This window comes from Amphiura filiformis, chromosome 6, assembly GCF_039555335.1.
Source record: "Amphiura filiformis chromosome 6, Afil_fr2py, whole genome shotgun sequence".
NCBI lineage: Eukaryota > Metazoa > Echinodermata > Ophiuroidea > Amphilepidida > Amphiuridae > Amphiura > Amphiura filiformis.
The window spans coordinates 2,354,390-2,376,341 of NC_092633.1; the positions used below are offsets into that span (position 1 = coordinate 2,354,390).

General features: G+C 36.4%; 1 protein-coding gene across 1 annotated transcript in view; it reads left to right on the forward strand.

The window, feature by feature from the left end:
* Positions 1 to 21,952, forward strand: part of LOC140154129 (uncharacterized) — a 171,382-nt gene that overhangs the window by 74,275 nt on the left and 75,155 nt on the right. Inside the window, exons 4-6 of the mRNA XM_072176736.1 lie at positions 9,592 to 9,781; positions 11,078 to 11,304; positions 15,124 to 15,308. Coding sequence (XP_072032837.1) covers positions 9,592 to 9,781; positions 11,078 to 11,304; positions 15,124 to 15,308 — 602 coding nt within the window. The remainder of the gene's footprint in view (positions 1 to 9,591; positions 9,782 to 11,077; positions 11,305 to 15,123; positions 15,309 to 21,952) is intronic.

Genomic DNA, 21,952 nt, shown 5'->3' on the forward strand with positions numbered 1-21,952 from the left:
CACTGCTTAAAGTTGCAACCAGCTTTAATTTGGAGGCAGTGTTTATAATAAGAGGAATACTGTGCATGTATTGCTAATAACTTCAATGGCATATTATTTAGGAAATAATGGTAATGCATTATCTTTTACACCCAAATAATGTGTCCGAGGGAGTAAAAAATATAATATAAATAATGGTCCAGGCGCAGCTGAACCCATTATTTAAACATTACTGCAGAGGACACATTATTTGTGTGTAAAGGATAATGCTGCACTCTTTATTTCTATTCTATTACCACAAAATAGTGTGATTTCACCTTTTTGCCCAAATATATCAAGGTAGAGAGTAAGGCTGGCATTTTCGGTCGGGTAAACGGGTACCGCCTGAGATTACATTACCGGTAGGAAATACCTCCCGCACCCGAAATTCAAAAAAAAAAAAAAAAAAAATTTTTTTTTTTTTTTTCAAGTTTTTATTTTTTCGGTTTTGTAGTGTCCCTGGACCTAGACCTAAATGCTAGGATCATTCATGGTTGACCTAAAAAAAAAAAAAAAAAAAAATTCAATACATTTTGAAATCATTAAGCTCTAGTTTTTCCTTTGAGCATCAATACCTCAGTTTTAGATGGTTGCACAAATGAGCGCAAAATGTTTGAAAGAAAAACAGAAAATAGCTTGGAAACATGTCAGAAAAAGATTTCCCATGTGTGCGTAGTAAGGAAACTATCAATTCTAGTAATTATTGCCTCTCGTTACTAAAATGTCGCTTCTGGGCTCTTGTATTCAGGCAATTATTGCTGTGTTTCATTTCACTGCCACTGCTTAAGTTGCAACCAGCTTTAATTTGGAGGCAGTGTTTATAATAAGAGGAATACTGTGCATGCATTGCTAATAACTTCAGTTGTATATTATTTAAGAAATAAATGGTAATGCATTATCTTTTAGACCCAAATAATGTGTCCGAGGCAGTAAAAAATGTTAATAATGGCCAAGGCGCAGCTGAACCCATTATTTAAACATTACTGTAGAAGACACATTATTTGTGTGTAAAGGATAATCTTGCACTCTTTATTTCTATTCTATTACCACAAAATAGTGTGATTTCACCTTTTTGCCCAAATATATCAAGGTAGAGAGTGTACACGTAGCCAAATAGTAAGTGACAGCGAGTATTCCGGAAATATTGAACGCATCACCAAATGTAATGATTTGCGTAGAATTTGTAGCAGCGCTTATACTGCATTGCGCTTTGGTGTGAGCTGTTATGCAGAAGAACCTAAAGTTTATTGCCCTGGCCACTTTATTGTAATTAAAGGTCTTCAGGTGATTCGTTGCAACAAATCACAGTGCACGAATTTGAAAAATGTGTTGTGGATGTAATAGAATTGTATTTACAAACCCTTGCTATTTAAAAACCATGACATGTCTTTTATAGAGGGTATATGGATTCCCTAATTCAATCACTAAACATGAAGGAAATAATAAATAATTTGAGCTCTAGTTTTTCCTCTGAGCATCAATAGCTCAGTTTAAGATGGTTGCACAAATGAGCGCAAAATGTTTTAAAGAAAAACAGAAAATTGCTTGGAAACATGTCAGAAAAAGATTTCCCATGTGTGCGTAGTAAGGAAACTATCAATTCTAGTAATTATTGCCTCTCGTTACTAAAATGTCGCTTCTGGGCTCTTGTATTCAGGCAATTACTGCTGTGTTTCATTTCACTGCCACTGCTTAAGTTGCAACCAGCTTTAATTTGGAGGCAGTGTTTATAATAAGACGAATACTGTGCATGCATTGCTAATAACTTCAGTTGTATATTATTTAAGAAATAAATGGTAATGCATTATATTTTACACCTAAATAATGTGTCCGAGGCAGTAAAAAATATAATATAAATAATGGTCCAGGCGCAGCTGAACCCATTATTTAAACATACTATGGAAAGAACTCCCTTCTTCTCTCAAATTGACTCGGACTCTTGCTACCTTCAAATCCAACTTTAAGAAATATATCATTTGTGGTTACACAGAGGACATCTAATACCTTCACGATACATTTCGTTCTTCTTTTGTACTTTAGTTCAATCCATTTTTTTAGTAAGTACTTGCTCACACCCTCTCATCCTTAGTCTTCAGGAGCCATAGTTTTACTTCAACTTCATTCCTTCTATCTTAACTATCATCCTCGTGTTAAATCGGATCATCTGTTTTGTGTTTGTCTGTCTGTCTGTATGTCTGTCTGTTTGGTAACTATTTAAGAGGGCCCTGCACTCCCACGCTCCGCGTTTAGCAGGGTCCTCGCCAATCACCTGATTTAACCCTATATTCTCAGGTTGATTCAATATTACTATTGTTATTATATTAGTTATTTATTACCATGATTTTATTATCATTATCACTATTATTGCTTCTGCTTATCATTATTGAATTACATTTGTACATTGTATTATTGATTGGTGATTGGCAAAATAAAATATGAATGAATGAATGAATGAATGAATGAACATTACTGCAGAGGACACATTATTTGTGTGTAAAGGATAATGCTGCACACTTTATTTCTATAAGTTACCACAAAATAGTGCGATTTAAAGAGAAAATATCACTTTTTTTCCCAAATATTTTAAGTTATTTACTTCAAGGTGGAGAGCGTACGCGTAGCCAAAGCGTAAGTGACAGCGAGTATTGTGGAAATATTGAACGCATCACCAAGTGTAATGATTTGCGTAGAATTGTAGCAGCGCTTATACTGCAGGCACGCTTTGGTGTGAGCTGTTATGCAAGAAAAACATAAAGTTCCTTGCCCTGGCCACTTCATTGTAATTAAAGGTCTTTCACGTGATGCGTTGTAACAAATCAAAGTGCGCAATTTTGAATCATGACTTGTGGAGGTAATAGAATTGTAGTTACAAATCCTTGTTATTTACAAACCTTTATTGTAGGGGGCCACCTTAATTACAAACTGCATTAATTCTGGTTTTCTTAACCATTGGTTTCTATGGGACAGGAAACTGTCAAATGTTGTGAGGAAAATCTTCAAAAGTTGCTCAAAAAGGCTACCAAATCATAGGTTTGGCAACCCTGGGCAATAAAGGTAAAATGCGCACTATACCATTTTCACCCTTATTGGGCAGATGCGCTTTACACTTTGCTCAGGGTGTAAGCTAGCCAGTAGTCCGTCCACCTGTCATTTTAGACAAGCAGTTTTCTCCTGGGACAGGCAAAATTAGTGCCTATGATACCTGCTTAATTCTAAAAATAATGCTTGAATAAATTCTGTGAACTCAAAACAAGACCAGACTTAATAAATCAAGGCTATCGCAACAGCTATTTGCGCTGACTGAATCCCCAGAAGGAGGTCTATGTTTTTAAACTCAAAACAAGACCAGACTAATAAACCAAGGCTATCGCAACAGCTATTTGAACTGACTGAACCCCCAGAAGGAGTAGAGGTTTATGTTTTCAGTGTTAAATTTTGGACAGGAAGTCTTGGACAGGCACTTGTCAATCCTAGCCAAGACCCTGGTCTCACTGTTGGCGCTGTGCGCTTCTGCTCACACTTCGTACTCGCCGTGCTGGCATCGCAATTGAAGCGAACTGACACACATGTTACACTTGATGCACAGTATATAACTCGGGAACTTGATACAAATTCCATAAAAATCAACTTTACTGTGGATGTTTAGGTATATGCATTTTTACACCGATCATTACCAAAATCCAATCTAATTAGTAACTTCCCATCCTAGGGCCTTGTAACCGAAATTAATCAGTTAATCGGGAATGCCTATGTAGTGTTTGTACAATCCTAGACATTATCATCTTGATGTACTGGAATGGATAGTCACAGGGGAAAAAAAGAATCCATGTTTCAATGATATTTTTTAATGAAATAAATGTTCTCAGATGCTCTTATGTTTATATGAATCTCATCATGTACTTGGTATCCCAGCACATGAGCTGTTCCTGTTAAAATCTGTACCCCCTATGGAAGACTTATGTCTTCCATCTTCCACACAGAGGGTGTGACTTTCAAATGGGGTTACCTGAATGGGTGACTCCATTTGAAATCTACACCCCCTGTGTGGGAGATTATTTAAGGTCATGTCTTCCATAGGGGGTGTATGAACATTAACTGGAATAGCACAGAGTGTAATGATTGGAGTATCATGTGTTTTGATGATTATCATTTCTGACGTACACCACAAACAAGGCTATAGAAAATGCATGCCAGCATTCAAAGTAAACCGCCACATGCTCCGTGAACAAACTTTCATCTGCCTCATCTGTGCAAACACTATGGACCACAATGGCCTCATCCCAATGGCATAGTTCAACAACCTCAATTAAAGAACCATAGTACAAAATTTGACCTCAAGTTGCAGAGTATGAGTTATTGTACCCAAATTTTCAAAGGTCATTCAATGAAAGTACAAAATGTATTAGGGTTAAAGAACTTTGTCCTGATAGATGAACATGTTGTGGATCCTAGTGAAACTGGCAAGCTGATTAATTCACGTGATAATTGAAAATCCCTTTGATGAAGCCACCACACACGCATATATCAATGTCGGGTTTTCACGATTCTGTTCATATTAAATGGCTTTTTTCATTTAGATAGCATCTGTATGACCTGTAATACACTCAGATTTTAGAATGTTTTTCTTTCTTCATTTTCTTCAATTACATGTTATCGTCATTACTACTGTTGTATGTTTGTTTATTCATTAAATGTTGATTCAGATTGTTTGATTTGAGAAGCAAAAAGTAAATAAAGTAAAAAGTGTGGGTAGAGGAGAGAAGAAAATAAATAATTGAAAAAGCAGTTATCATTTAGTGTTGTATACTTGTTTATTCATATAATGTTGATTTAGATTGTTTGAATTAAAACGTAGAAAGTAAATGGAGTAAAAAAGTTATGGGAGAGGAGGGAAGAGAGGAGGCAAGGAAGTGATGAAATGGGGAAAGCTGGATAGAGAAGAAAGGATAATTAAATAGGTCATTGAGAAAGGAGATGAGGGAGAAAGGAGAGAGTAGGGAAGGGGAGAAATGGGATAGAAAGAAAGGAGAAAATGTAAATGAGAAAGAAGATGAAGGAGAAAGAGTGAGAAAAGGAAAGAGAGGGGAGTGAAAGAGAAAGAAGAAAGGGAAAGAGTGGAGGAGAGATAGAGTGGGGAGGTGAGAAAGAAACAGCACAAGATGACGAGAGAAAAAGATCTGGAGTGAGTTGACACTGTTGATTGCTGTGTGTACTTGATTACTTATATGAACCTGTCGCAAAACAGTGATTGCCACTATTATATCACTTTAATTAATAAATACCCGGCACTTAGAATGTGCCTTTGCCAGAGGATTCAAAGCGCGATAAAACAATACAAGTAAGCCAACCTTGTGACATAACTAAATTAATGATTTACATGCAAAATATGCTATTCGCATTATTATTATTGTTGTTGTTGTTGGTATTATTATTATTATTATTATTATTATTTTAGGTAAAGCGCAAAGGCTGGGGGATCTTGCGGTTACAAACCACTGTATTTTTTATATTTTTGTCCCCTAAAATGTTCTTGTCCCCCTCATAAAACTGGTGCCACTACTGTCTAGGTTTTGACCAAATCACACGTTGAAATGCCACGTATGTTGTCACTGGGATGCGCTAAGCTTATTTAGCCAGATGTCTGTCTACCCTATACTCAAGATATACTCAATTTGGTGCACACTTCATTGTGTAGCTAAGTTAGTATATTATGGTTTCAGGATTTGAAGGAGGCCTGCTATGGGTACCAAGTAGCAGATTGGGATTGGGCTGGATATTTTGTAGTTTAGTGAGAGAAATCCTTTTTTGTTTGTTTACCCAGTGTGTTACTTATCAAGTTTTGAGTTTTGAGTCATGATTTTCAAGTTTTGAGTCACAATTTTCAAGTATTTAGTCATGAGTTTCAAGTCAGGATTTTCGAGTTTCGAATGAGGATTTTGAGTTTCAAGTGATAAGTAACACATTTTCCTGGTTGGTCCCTAAAAATGCATAAGCAAGCCTATAAAAAACATGCTGGTTCGTATAGTTACAAGGGAAAAAGTGTATTTTTACATATATATTATGTGTTTAAATTCTTCCACCATAGATGTCACTTTTAAATGCCCATGAAACAAAAAACAAAATCAGAATCAGAAACAATATTGATACACTCGTAGAAAATATACATCTAGCCCTTTTCTATTCACAGATTATCCATTGTATTCCTTTTGTTTGAGGTTCGTTGCCTCAACCATTACCTAGAGTAATGGAGGTAGCTAGCTGCCCAGAGACCGTTATCAACACAATAGCTCAAGATAACGGTCTCGGGCAGCGAGCTAACCCGGGCGAGCTAAACAAAAGGAATACCATGAACATTCTAGAAACACTATGGAAAGGATCACAACATACATGTAGAATCTGAGTTGGTTACTATTATTTGGAAAAAAATGCATTTACAGCTCGATTTAAATGCAAATGTTACATGGCAAGAGAAAATTATAGAGGGCTCCTGCAGTCCGTATAACAGTAATTAAATTTTAATTAGCATAACGAAGTAAATATTCGTAAATAAAAAGTAACCGTTTCTTTGAATGTAAACTCAGTACATGTATATAAACTTGCCATTGGTTTTTAGAAGGGAATCTGCCTTTATCCTTGCCCAACCCAAAAACGCTCAACGGTCCATGCAAATTAGCTGCTAGGCAAGAACCCCGGGTACTACCCGACCAGGAGCTTGCAAACTAACCTGCGGTACTCATTACAAGTCAAGAGGCTGGGGGTGCAAAGCCTTACTGTGACCTACCCATAATGGGGAGCACCATTGGACACAACGTTACTAGGTCTTTCAAATATCTGCTTACATTCACAGATATAAATTTCATGGTGTTGAAACAGATTGTAGTCCATATAATTTGCATTATTCATTAATTATTTGAATAACAATGGTCACGGGGTGAATAAACCCCAGCGGATTAAAGCAAGTGAATAACCTACCAAACCACTTCAAATACAATTGTCAATTGAGATCAATTCTGTATTGATTTGATTAAATCACTTGCATTTGTCATTAAATAGACTCGCACGCAGGACACATGGGAAGAATATTACACTATCTCGAGGTGTATTTATTTTGGGAAAAAACCCACAACTTTTACAAAATAATACATCAGTTTTTTCCATTTTGTTTTTTGAAAAATGAATACACTTTTACAACAAATTCGTTTATTTTTGCTCAGATATGTAAGATAACGGTTCAAAACAGACCATCACCATAGATAATCGGTGTCTTGTTGAGGTATGAATCGCATTTTAGTCGCGCGGTAGGCTCGACGCCTTCGGGGACTCGCCTTCCGAGCGACTAACATGCTCATCATACCTCAACAAGACACCGATTATCTATGGTAATGGTCTGTTTCTCACCCTTTATCTACTATAGACAGGTTCTACATACAGAGCTAATACAGGGTAGTTTTATCCGTAGTTTGGGGCATAGCGCTATTAACCGAGCGCAACCTTTTTAGAACGTTTGAGGTCTTTTTTTGTTTAGGAGTGTGTGATTACATCGGCTACTTTTAATATTTGCTAATTATAGTAACATCCAACATAACATGTGCTATGTGGTGTAGCCCAAGGGTGGGGAGGGTGTAAGGGGTCAGCTTCCACTCTCCCCTGTGGTACAACAAAAACAAGATTTGTCACCAAAACCTACCCCCTTGAAATTTGCCTCTTCCCCCATTGCACCCCTTCCCTCTGGGAAAAACCTGGCTACACTACTGCATGTGCTATGATATTTATTGTACAATAGTAAAGTGCAGTACATGTATGTGTTCTGTCTGTGTTTTACACTTAATTTAAATTTGTGCTGCCAATCTTTCACGAAAAACAAAAAAATGCAGGTAAACCATCTAATAATTCCTGAAAGCTTTTCTCTTATGGTTTTGAAGTAATCGAATGTTATACTAGACCATATGTTACCAAGGACAACGAGTTAGTTGATGGAAAGATTGATTTTGATATTCTAGGAATATATAGCAAGGATGAACTTGTTATATATTGTTGTTTTCCATACCGTGACAATTGTATCAAGTACCATACGTCCAATTTAGATGGGATTTCTTCTATTATGTAAAATGAGCAAATAATTAAATGAATTAAGTGAACAATAGAATATGGTGGTTAAAAACTCATCCTTGATCTTGGCACGTATAAAGCAAGTTCAAACAAGCCATAATATACAAGTTTTAATTTTGTTATTCTTTGCCTAAAATTATGAAATAATATTAGTATATGCAGCTGTCAGGAAGAACTTTTTGTCATTTTAAGCCAAAATAATGATGTAAAATCAAAGAAAACCCATGTACTTTCTCGATCATTTAATTGTAGAGCTATGTGGGGATTAAATGTCTTAATTTTAAAAGACATTTATTCAAAATTGCTCTGTTGTCCTACAACACAATAATTTGGTTGATTCCAATTAAAAGGGCATTTCGTGATCCACAGCCTCATCCCCCCACTTTTCCAAAAAGAAGTTGAGATTTTTATATTACTGGATACCTCTGGCTACATAATGTTTATGTACAAAATATATCTTGCAGATTAATTCGTTTAGCAAAGATATCGTGAAATTTTAATTTCGTTCTGGTATACCAGAACGAAATTACAATGCATTGTCTATGGAGCAGTGTAATACACATAATCATGCATAACTCGCAAAACGCATAAAATCGGAATCAACTGAAATTTTGAGAGTAGGCTTTTTTCGTGGATATCTACAGAAAAATGTCATAAAAAGAGGATGCTAGGATCACAAAATACTCCTTTAAGTTGGGACATGTGTAAACATTACAAATATGCCAAAACATTAAGGGATCTAAAATGAGCGTTTATTGCATTTCGACAGTATTTTTTGTGGGACATGAGAGCACCTCAGAGGAAAAGCCGACGGTCAATTGAAAATTTTGACATTTCATATTGAAGATATGGATTTTTTTCCCAAAAGACCTAATTTTTTTGGTGTTTTGGAAAAAATCCATATCTTCAATACTGAAAAGGTCAAAATTTTCAATTGATCGTCGGCTTTTCATCCCACCTACATACTCTTTAAGTATAAATCATCAGATTTATAAAGTTTACTTCGAGTACTGTTAAATATCAAAAATATCAATTTTTAATGATTTGCCATAAAAAGCGTATTAAATTGCGAATTTCAAAAAATCAAAATTATTTGATATCAGAAAGACATTCTCCGTATTCAGAATGCAATTCGATATGTCTGATGTGCTCTAATGTCCCACAATAAATACTGTCCAAACGTTCATACCCCAGCCCTTAAGTTTGAAAAAAAAATTAACCAAATTCACTTTCAAAGATCATACATTATACTTATAGCTTATAATCATTCTTCTAAATATGAACCTATGATATAAAAGAAACAAAGTGTAATAGATAAAGCTCAACAAATTAACCTCAAGTTTATGGAATAGAATTGCATCTTAATTAAGAAAAGTCTTTCACTACTAATTAGATTTGATATAAGCTTGTCACACTACTCGATATTGACAAATTTATCTCCATGATTCTATCTACTATTGACAGGTTATTGACATCTCACGCACAGTAACAAATTTACCCGATGCCACCTTGGTATTTTACATAGTCGACGACGGGGTTGCTGTACCCGCAGAGGAATGCAAGGATGTCATGAATGAGCTGGATGATACCCAGTTGACGCACTTTCTCGGAGTTGTCGTGAACGGGGAAGCTACCGTAAGAGTGATGACAGGGGGTTTGTTTGGATTCCTTGTGATAATTGAAGCATTGGAAAAGATGAAGAGTTGACATGTAAAATGTGATGTATATAAAGGCTGCCTTGTGTATTTTTGGAGTATTCCATTTGAAATCTACACTCCCTGTATGGAAGATGTAAGATAAGTCTTCCACAGAGGGAGTATGTTTTTTAAATGTAATTGGTTAGGGTTAATTATTTTGAAACCTATACTCCCCTTGTATATGGCTGTACCTATATCTTCTACAACTGTAGAAGAGTATTTCAAATATAAGTTACCCAACTGTCTATTCTGTTTAAAACCCACACTCTCTCTGTTGAAGCGTTGAAGACTTTAGGTAAATATTCCACAGGGGAGTGTGGATTTAAATTGCAATAGCCCAATAGAAATAACACAAGGCAGCAATGACATTTATTGCATTGGGCTATTCTAGTTGTATTCCATACACCCCTTGTGGAAGGCATGACCATAATCTCCCAGACAGGGAGTATGAATATCAAATGTGGTTACCTGAATGGGTGACTCCATTTGAAATGTACACCCCCTGTGTGGGAGGTTATTTCTTCCACAGGGGGTGAATGAATTTCAAATGGAATAGCCCATTTTGTCTGAGCTCTTCAGATGATTTCTGACTCAGTTCATTGCTCAGCTTGCTAGCGGCACTAGCGATGAGAGGCTACAGGCCTGTAAGCCATAATGTACAATTTCCATTATTCTTTTCTTAAAATGCTGAAATAATATTACATTATTCTTTTCTCAAAATGCTGAAATAATATTATATTAGGACATGAAATGCTGTCCTTTTAAAGTCAAAACCCCACTGGCTATTTTGGTCATGTGGTTGGAGCTATATATGAGGGACTTAATGTCTGTTGCCGCATATTCACCACCTCAAAAGGTGGTTGACGGATGACGGTGACGGTTAGGTTAACTCACCTCCAGGCGCATTCGCCTTCACCCGATCTGTTTCTACTGGGGCCGTTACCGTGCATTCCTTACTATTCGCTTGAGTACACCATCAACCGTTTGCTCAGTAGAGGGGCAATTTGCTCAGTAGAAACATGCTCACTGAGGGACAAGACAGCTTTATTCCATAATCGGTGCACTCCCTATCTTGCTGTGGAGGCTTATAATATTATGAAGGTAATACAGAGTTACTCATTATATATTTGTGCCATAAAAATGAGTGTACACACAAATTCCAAATGTTGGAAAGCCTTGATTCACTCCATTGTCATTGTACAACTTATACCAATCAAAGTTTGTTTCTGTGCTTATTTTACTTTCTCTTCCAGTGTATGTAAATGAGATTCCGATTACCACTTTGCCTCCCCCTGGCCCAGACAAGTCATACCTGGCGTGGTTCATCCCTGTCATTGTCGCCATTGGTTTATGTCTATTCTTCTGTTGCTGTTGCTGGTTTTATTGCTTCTGTTGCCGAGTTCCTGCTAACAATAGAAAACAACAGACAGAGGGACCAATGGATCCAGAGACTCTCAAGATGCTGAAGTTTAAGTCAAAGGTCAGTGATAAAACAATGTTTTTTTTGGTCATGTGTAATGGGCTATTCCATTTAAAATCCACACTACCCCTGTGGAAGATTTTGGAAATATCTTCCACAGGGGGAGTATGAATTTAAAATGGAATGAGCAAATTAAGCAGCTCCATTTGAATTTCATACACCCTTTGAGAAAGATTCAAACCTGAATCTTCCACAGAGGGAGGGTGAGTTTCAAATGGAGCTGCTTAATATGCTAATTCCATTTGAAATTCATACTCCCCCTGTGGAAGATATTTCCAAAATCTTCCACAGAGGTGAGTGTGGATTTTAAATGGAATAGCCCAATTCTGTGTTCCTTTGTTTCCTGCACAATGTGCTATTCCAGTTGAAATCCATACACCCCCTATGGAAGACATGACCTTAATCTCCCACACAGGTTGTATAGATTTTAAATGTAGTCACCCATCAGGTAACCCCATTTGAATTTCACATTCCCTGTGTGAAAGATTAAACTCATGTCTTCTACAGAGGGTGTATGAAGCTCAACTGGAATAGTCCATTCTCATTATACACTTGCAATATTCTCAGAAAGCTGATGATGTATGCATTAGACTATGGTTATCTTCATAATGCATTATATGTTTTAGCAAATATAATGACCCTGATGGCTTGCCATGACATGACCCATGTGTTTTAGCATACCTTGTGGCCCTGATGGCTTCCCATACACACCTGCAGAACATGTCTTTTGAGAAGAGCAGGCTGGATTGGCATGAGTTCATTTGAATACTATGCACAGGGATGGATTTCACATTTAGCATTATGATACAAAATATAAAATCATAAGTTACGGGGTATGATTGATGGGTTCAATTTCACAATGGAGAATCAGACGCAATGTAAAATCTTAAGTTAAGGGATATGATCAATGGGTTCACTTTCACAATGGAGAAGTTATGATTGATTGATACATGGTTGGCTATTCCCGTTGAAATCCGTATATGCCGTATGTAAAACATGACGTTAATCTCCCACACAGGGAGTGTGAATTTCAAATGGGATTACTTGAATGGATGACTCAATTTGAAATCTACACCCCCTGTGTGGAAGATTAAGGTCATGTCTGCCATAGGGGTGTATGAATTTCAATTGGAATCACCCATTCCTTAAAACAGGGCTATTTAGAAAAAGGTCCGCTGACCCCTGATATACACTAAACTATAGATTGCTCAGGTGGTAACAAAACTACATGGAAAAGCAGGATTTTGTTGAAACTAAATGAAGTAGATCTGATAAAGCTGAGACGACTTCCCCTTGGTATTTGGTTCCATTATTTCAAGTTTCAGTCTCAGAATCTCAGTGGGTTTTTATTATAGTGATGGAGGCCTTACAAATGGCGCTTTATATCTCTGCATGTATATGATGAGTTCTGGTGCAAAACGTGAAATGCGCAATAATATTGCTGCCTTGTGTAATTTTGTTTTATTGAATATTGTTATTGATGTGTTATTTGATATTTTAGTGTTCATTTTTAGGGATTCAATTATCTTTCGCTGTTGTTCATCACCGTTTAACAATGATGCGGCCACGTCGTCTGTGTGGTTTACTTTGCTTTGGCATATACGCTACAGTAAAAGTGTGGATTCATCACGGATTAACAATGGCTCGCTCCTGTACAAAGGTATAGGAGGAGTTGTTGAATTCTTTTTTATAATGATCACAAGATTTCAATACCATTACTAATTGGTGCCCCCTAATTAGCAGTTACATAATATCTAATAGCATTTTGAATTATAACATTATTAATACAAAATTACACAAGGGAGCCATTTGGATATATCACACATTGCCTCTGAACCATATCGTATGGACATTGCCATGATCCCTCCTATTTATTAATCATAATTATGTAATTGAAGTATTAGAATTGTAAGCCAATGATAAAGAGACAGTATTCTGTAAGGAGATCTTATGATACCTACCTGGGGATACCTACAAACCTTAGGATCAATTTCTTACTAAACCCTCAATTTGGCAGCCTAATTTGGGTGACTTTTGAATATTTCCCATGGCCACCTTCAACCATTTCCTCTCTCGTAGGAACCAACGACAACACAAAAAATTTGGTGAAATTTGGCAACTTTATGACAATGCATATCTTGGCACTCCGTAGTTTCCTGTCCAATAAAGAGCAATGATGAACAGAAATATTGGGTGAATTTTGATGATACGACCTGAGATTTGGGTGGAAAATTGTTGGCAAATGTGACTAGGTTCATTGACTTGCACATCTCCTGTAGACCTCTGAGCTGTGGACGTATCACAATAGTTACGATATACACACACATCTTCTTTTACTGTTGACTGTAGGTAATACAATACAGGTGAATTGTGAGAGTCCACAATGGGTTGCGAGATACCATTACTGTAGGGTTGCCTTGCTCTTGAAAAGGCGATGTTTAGCTCATAGTACAGTCAATTTGGCTGTTCCATTGAAAATCCACACCCCCTGTGGAGGATTTCACTGCCATCTCAATTCCAGTTGCATCTAATGCTCAATCGATATATGCTTTTCCACCCTGCTGTGGCAGTGACATCAGTGCACATTTCATTGGACGCAGCTTTAAATCGCTAGCGTTCGCTCAAAGCGCTGAGGTACACACAGGATTGAAGATACCAAATAGAATTAGCTGCCTCAACACGTTGACCTCACTGCCACATCAGGGTGAAAATTGTATATTTGCATGTTTAAGGGGGTACTACACCCCTGTGGTAAATTTGTGACTATTTTTGCATTTTTCTCAAAAAATAATAACACACTGATAACAAAAGTTATGTATATTATTGGGGCAAGGAATCCAATCACTACACTGAAATGTCAGTGAATCAAGACAAGTGGTTCAGTAAATATGATAGGAAATGAGGTACATCCTAGCGGTACCTCATTTTCTATCACATGTATCAAACCGCTTGTCTTGGGTCACTGAAATTCCAGTGTAATAATTGGATTCCTTGCCCCTATAATATACATAACTTTTGTTACCAGGGTGTTATTAGTTTTTGAGAAAAATGCAAAAATAGTCACAAATTTATTGAGGGGTGTAGTACCCCCTTAATTCCATTTGAATTTGTCCTCAAGTGCAAAAAAAAATTTTGTTTAGAATTTTAAAATCTTAAAAAATATTTTGGGATTTGGTTGGGATTCAAAAATCTTCATCAGTTGGAGTGTGGATTTCAAATGGATTAGCCCATTCTGCCTTTAAACAGTCATAGTCTGATAGGATCTATAGCATTATCTGAAATAATTACTGTAGTAAGGAAATGGCTTTTCAAATAGTACTCCAACCTTATTGCAGCCTGAAACATCGGTGAGATTTTCAATCCTTATTTGGTTAATTATTTGCTTAACTAATTTCATGATTTCATTTACAGATTTTGTGTATGAAAAAATGGGGATGAACAAATTTCACAGCATAACATTTGAACTGTGATGACTGCATACTGCAATGTTTCAAGCTGTATAAGGAAGGTGAAATCCTGGGGGTGAAATATTGGGCTATTCCAATTGAAATCCCTACACCCCCTATGGAAGACACTATCTTAATCTCCCACACAGGGGGTGCAAATTTCATATGGAATCACTCATTCAGGTAACCCCATTTGAAATTCATACTCCCTGTGGGAAAGAGTAAGATCATGTCTGCCATAGTGGGTGTATGGATTTCAACTGCAATAACCCATTAAAGTGTTGGCAAAATTGCCAAAAGAGTATTAATTGTAAATGAAATGATCAGCAGATTAAAAATGTTGGTTTTCCATTTATTTGCATGTATTATACAGTACCCATATCGACCTTATGATCAGACTCCAAACCAAACCCCAAGAGGCTTCGATGTTGCTAAGGAGGGTCTTGGAAACCCTGCTCTCAACATGGAGGATGAGAATAAGAAGGCTAATGGCACTGTGGAAACAACATCCCTAGCAACCAAGGAGGATGCCAAGAGAAACGGACCCAAATTACAAAAGTAAGTTTTTTTGTCCCTGCCAAACAAAGTTTGGAAAGGAGACTTAAAAATGAGCTGTGATATCTGTGTGGGGTGTGGGTGGGCGTTCCCCTCTACTTGTATGTCTGTCCGACCGGGGACTTTTTTATGAGTTGTATGTCAACTGGGGACTTTTATGTGCCAAACTCCTACAAATCAGGACCTGTGTGTTTTCAAGTTTAGTACAACTGGGGACCTCACCCTACCCCTAAAAAGACCCAGGCGGTGATGGAAGCGATACCGCCAATTTTGAGATCGCCATTGGATTAACACATAATCATGAAATCTTCACAAACAATTCTAAATTTGTTATGTGGTGTCAAAGCAAAATTATCTTACGACAATGTACCACACTGTACGTATGTTAATTTTCCATTTGTAATTGCTAACCGTGTATTTTGAATGGGGCTGTCAGCCCTGTATCTTCGCCAGCCTCGTACGTCACGTGTTGCGCTTCCTATGCCGCCTGAAAGACCCCAGTTGTAGTAATGCTTTTTTTGACATTTTCACCCATAGGGGGAGCCCTAGGCCAAGTTTTACAACTGGGGACGTCCCCACTTGTAGCGAAGTCCCCAATTAGTGGGAAAAATGCACACAAAAGTCCTCATTCATAGGGTTTTACGGGTGGGTGTGTGTGTGTGTGTATGTGCACAGAATGTTAACCAATGGCATTAACCCAAAATGCTTCACCTGGTTCCTACCGTATGTACAATTCTCCTTACAAAAATGCCCTGCAATTTCAAACAAGATTGAAGTTTGATGATTTAATTAAAACAAAACAATGGCAGTTTTTCATGTGGTGGTTTGAAATGGTAGTTTTGTAGAATGATTGATCAACCTCAAACTGACTAATAAACTGCATGTTAATTTAGGGATATACAGGAAAAATACAGTGAATGGAATAACTGTATCACCAATTTGATGACTAATAGGCTATTTTACCCTGTGGAATTCAACACCAACATGATTAAGTCTGCAATCATGCTAACATTACTAAATTTGGCAAGGCAACTCAAATTCCTTGGCTTTGCGACCAAGCTGATTTTGTTGTTATATTATAAGTAAGTAAGCCACTAAGAACACACACGGTTTTAAAGTAAGATTAATCTTACTAAATAGCTCTGACGACTCTCAGAGGATATGTGTGTTAAATTGTCATGATATGTATCATGTAACTGTTTAACTCATCAGTATAAAGTCATATCATGCCACATTATTATATTGAGGTGTATGAGTATACCGTCTGCTTTGCTTGGCTCAATTTGGATTGGTTGATTGAAATTTTATACTGCAGACTATACACTAACAGATGACACTGGGTGTCAAGCTCGCTCATCATTCAGTACACAGTTCCTTAACCCCAATAGGCTTCTACATTGACAGAATGACCTTTGTGTATGATATGCACAAAAACTCATACTCTACAACTTGAGGTCAAATTTTGAGCTATCAGTATTAAATAGAGGTTGTTGAACTTTGCTATTGGAGATGAGATCATTGTGGCTCATAGTGATAGTATGAGCCAAATTAGTCTCATACCTAATGGCACCGTTCATTAACCTGAAATCAACATTAATAACTCTAAATTTGACCTCAAGATGTGGTGTATGAGTTTTTGTACCCAACATATTTCAAGGTCATCCTATGAATGTAGAGATATATTGGGGTCAAAGAAATGTGTCCCGGTAGATGATGTTGTTTTGAGAGTTTCCCTGAACACATCAACATATCTATCAGGTTGAAGAGTTGTTGCAGTTCATGCAGTCCATTGCTAGGTCGTCCAAAGGAAAACGACTTTATGGCATTACCAGTCGTGTGTCAGTCAACCTGTGTTTGTTTAAACGGTCACTCCGTGCGGAGACACACTTGGGTCCTAATGGAACCAGGCTCAAACAAAATGCTCTAGCCAGGCTAAAAATCCTATGTCAGTGTGTGATAGTCTGCCAACAAGTGTGTAAGACTTTTAGTTAAAATTTGGTCTCTTATGAACTGTTTAAATCCTACAGAGTGTTTCAAAATGATACTACCTCATACCGTAAAATTCCGTCTACAAGCATATATATGCCTCTAAACAAGGTTTTTTTTGACACAAGAGACAAGAGGCAGACACTCTCAACAAAAACGTTATTTGGAGTTTGAACAACTATATTACTGATAAAGGCGGCTGTACAAACATGTATATTTGTAAGACCAATCTATTGCAATGTTTTTGAGAAGGGTATTGGCCTTTCATATCTTTCGTTAAAAAATATAGTTCATTAACGCAATTTCTAAATTGCAGAATACTCATTTTATTCCTTAATTTAAGGGGGAAAGACTTCTTACAGGTAGGCAATCAGACCAAATAGAGTTGACAATAAAGACATTGAGATATAGGCACAAATCGGACAAAAATAAGGAGCCAAAAATAATAAAAAAACAAAGTGGACATATAAAAAGTTTGCAACCAAGTCACAGCATGATGGTGACAAACGGATTTCAACATTAGTAAACTTAGGTACTGACTAACTGACAAGTTATGGATAATAATGAATCAATTTCAAAATTTGCTACTTTGGTATGATGAGTGTATGTCATATATTAATCAAAAAACATTTACCAAGTTTTCTGTATGAATTATGAGTTAACTGTTGGATAAATTGTTATGAAAAGTGGTGAATAGGAAAAGAATTTCATCAATTTATGAGTCACATTTCAAACTGAAGAGTTGAAATGCTAAAAGTGATATATCAGAAGCTGCCTTGTGTGATTTTGTTTAATATTTTTATTTTATGTAAAAAGTGGGGTCATGATTTTGGATTGACCATTTTGGTAAATCCCAGAAGCCTTTGCAGGAACAGCTGAGATTTTGTCATTCGACGTCATGCCGATGTACATTGTGCACATTGTTTAGTGAACATCGCTATGGGCATTTTAAAGCTATGGGCATTTTAAAGCTGTGAAGTGTGCATTAACGATGTGTGCATCGGTGTGATGACATCACAGGTCTACCCTCAAAGGCTTATGGGATTTACCGAAAAGGTCAATTGGGTAGGGATGTGCAGTTGGGATTCGGAAAATATACCTTAAAAATATGATAATATAAAAAAAGACCCCAAAATATACTAATTCCAAAATTTGTTAATAAAATAAATAAAATAATAATAAAATAAACAATGAAAATCTGTACTTAACTTGTTTCAGACTTTCAGATAAAATTTTGAAAAAAATTGCATCCCAAATCTATAAAAATCACCCCAAATCTGCAGCATATTGCGGTATGCACCTTTTCCAGTAAGGCCCTTGCTGTCATAAGTAATGAGGGTACTGAATGCAGTGAATATGAGCTAAAATGGTATCAAAAGCTGATGTCCATTCATAAAAGAAATATGTACAGTAAAATATAAAATAACACTATCAAAAAACAATGAAGATATAACTAACACAAGATAGCAAGAGTGAATATCATATTTTGTGCCTGAATTCTTCATCTGATCATCAACCAGAAGGAAAAACAATTTTATACATTAACATGATGCAGATACTCAAAAAATTATATCTGTGGTTTTCATCAGCTTCTCACTGAGTTTTCATCAGCCTTTTACATTGAGTTTCATAATTCATGTGGAATTAAACAGATGTTACCAACCTGTGATAATAAGCATCCATTTAAATACAAAGTGAGTGAGTGAGTATCTATTAGCAGAGATCGATCATTGTATTGCCTGCTGCCATGGCAACATGGGCGTTAATATTTAAACAATGACAAATCAGCTTAATTATGAAAGTATTGCTTGTTTGTAAAATGGGTTGTGATAAATGTGATTTTGATCATATAAAATGAATCATTAAAAAAATAAATGTTCAAAATAAGTGAGAGTGTATCTATTACTAGAGATCGATCATTGTATTGCTTGCTGCCATGGCAACATGGGCGTTAATATTTAAACAATGACAAATCAGCTTAATTATGAAAGAATTACTTGTTTGTAAAATGGGTTGTGATAAATGTGATTTTGATCCAGTGACATAGCTACAAATTTTTCCGAGGGGGGGGGCAAGGCAAATTTCTAGGAGGAAAACTTTGATGAAAATGGCCAAAAATGGGCTAAAAATTACAAAAAAGGCCTCCCACAGGGGGTCAATACTTGCCCCTGCCCCCCTGGCTATGCCACTGTTTTGATCATATAAAATGAATCTTTCTTTTGGCAAAATAAATGTTCAATGATATTCTTGGATATTTTACAGATTAGAGTATGTTGAAAATCCCTTCCAAATGGCTAATCCCTTTGAAATCCACACCCCCATTAATGCTTTGTGTGCTAGCCATAGCCTCTAACATTAAAAGTTTAAGTTTAATTTTACTTTAAAAGTTTTATCAAAATAACAAGAGCTATCTCTTGAGCTTCTGAACCAATTCAGCATCGAAGTGGTTACGTAATCCTCTTGGTTACCGGATCACACTATTTTGGTATGCCTTCGAGTGCCATATACTTTGTGTGGTGATTGTTTCGATCGTGGTTCATTACTCAAGAGCGTGATCCCGTTGACATAGTAACATTACGTAACTTTGATACTGAATACTGGGCTTGTTTGTACTCATTTCCATGCATTTTTCATGCTGATTCCAAATATGGTCATGAAAATTTACAATTCCAAAATTGTTTTAATTAAAAAAAAAATTTAAACTTGTCGTCTGCAGTCCACATTGAGAGAGTTAAGAAATTACAGTTATTCTACATCCAACCATGGGCTATATAAAAATGGGCTATTCCATTTAAAATCCACACTACCCCTGTGGAAGATTTTGGAAGTATCTTCCACATAGGGAGTATAAATTTCAAATGGAATAAACACATTAGGCAACTCCATTTGAATTTCATACACTTTCTGAAAAATATGAATCTTCCACAGAGGGAGGATGAGTTTCAAATACAGTTGGTTAATGTGCTAAATTCCATTTGAATATCATACTCGTGGATTTTAAATGGTATAGTTCAACATGTTGAAAATTTTGGAATTCCAAACTTCTCATTTGATGCCAAATTTTGTAACTTCAACTGAAATTTATCATAAAACTGGTAAAAATAATGATAATCCAGCTGTACGGTATTAAAAATACTTTTCAACAGGAATTGAGTTTGCAGTGGCATCTGCTATGTGTGGATTCATTTGAAATGGAATAACACTATTGGTCCCTGAAGTATAATATAAATGATATCTCAATTGTTCTGATCATCTTCATGGTTTTTTAAGACGATGATTAAAAAACTGAGGAAAAAATAAGTGAACGCTCCTTGGGATTATATTGCCGAATCGGATTCATCTGGAGACAAAATAATTTCCCCATTTATACATTGTTTTTGTCACCAACAAGTAACAAGTACTCACAATTATCAGCCAAGCACTTTCATTACTTCAAGAAATTTTCATGTTGTTTCAAAAATTTATCATGAGGCTTCATCATGTTTTAAAGCAGTGACCTGTTTTTACACAAAATGCGCCAATATCAGATCACAAAAATAATATCCTTATAAAATCAGATCGCACAAATGTAATATCCTCTGCAGCAAAAACCTTGTCTAAATACAGATATGTGCTAAGCCTATAGATGTGGTGATAACGGCTTTATGTGAGAGATACAGATATCGCCTCAAGTTTTGGGCTATTCCAGTTGAAATCCATCACCCCCTATGGAAGGCATGACCTTAATCTTTTACAAAGGGAGTGTGAGTTTTAAATTGGATAACCTGAATGGGTGATTCCAATTGAAATCTACACCCCCTGTGTGTGAGATTAAGGTCATGTGTTCCATAAGGGGAGTATGGATTTCAACTGGAATGGCCCGGTGTAAGCCATCTGCTGTCGAATGTTGGCAAAATTTACATGCAAGATACGAAATGAAACTTAGTGAATGTTTTTGTTAAATCAGGGGGATTTCAGGATAAATATCTCTTTTAACACCAACTTGTTCTGTGTCTGATGCAAACATGAGGCTAAAAGCATGGAATACTGATTTAGTGTACGGTTTAATCTGCTGTGTACTTATTGTGATATCAAAACATGAGTATATATGAAGAGTTTATTTGCCAAACTTGTTCAAACCGAAAGGCTGCCTTGTGTTAATTTGTCCTTGGTATATACCACTTGACATGTGATGTCATTGCCTGGCAGTATGCGCACAAATGAAGGCAATTTCCATTGTTCTTTGCACTGCAGTGTGCGTATGCATCATAGTTTGCTCAAGGCACATGCATTTTAAATTGCCCACCACATTTCATATAGTACAAGAAAGCCATTGAAAAGTGTAGTGGTTCGATCAAGCATATCGATAGACCAGTCCCTTTCCTTTGTTGATAAACAATGATGTCAAGTAGTCTATACTATAGGAAAATTTCAAGCAGGTTTACACAAAGCAGCTGTTGGATATAACCAGTTTTGGAAACCAACTCTTCAATGAAGTGGCGACATGCGCAATTGCTGCCTGGAGTTACTTTTATCTTACAATGTTTCTTTTTTAATCAGCACAAACCTCTAATATAATTTGTATTCACCCTGATTAGTACCTGATTCACCCTGATGAGGCATCTATGTGGCATCTTAAAATGCGTACATGTGCATGCCAGCACTTTGAGCGAATGCTAGCA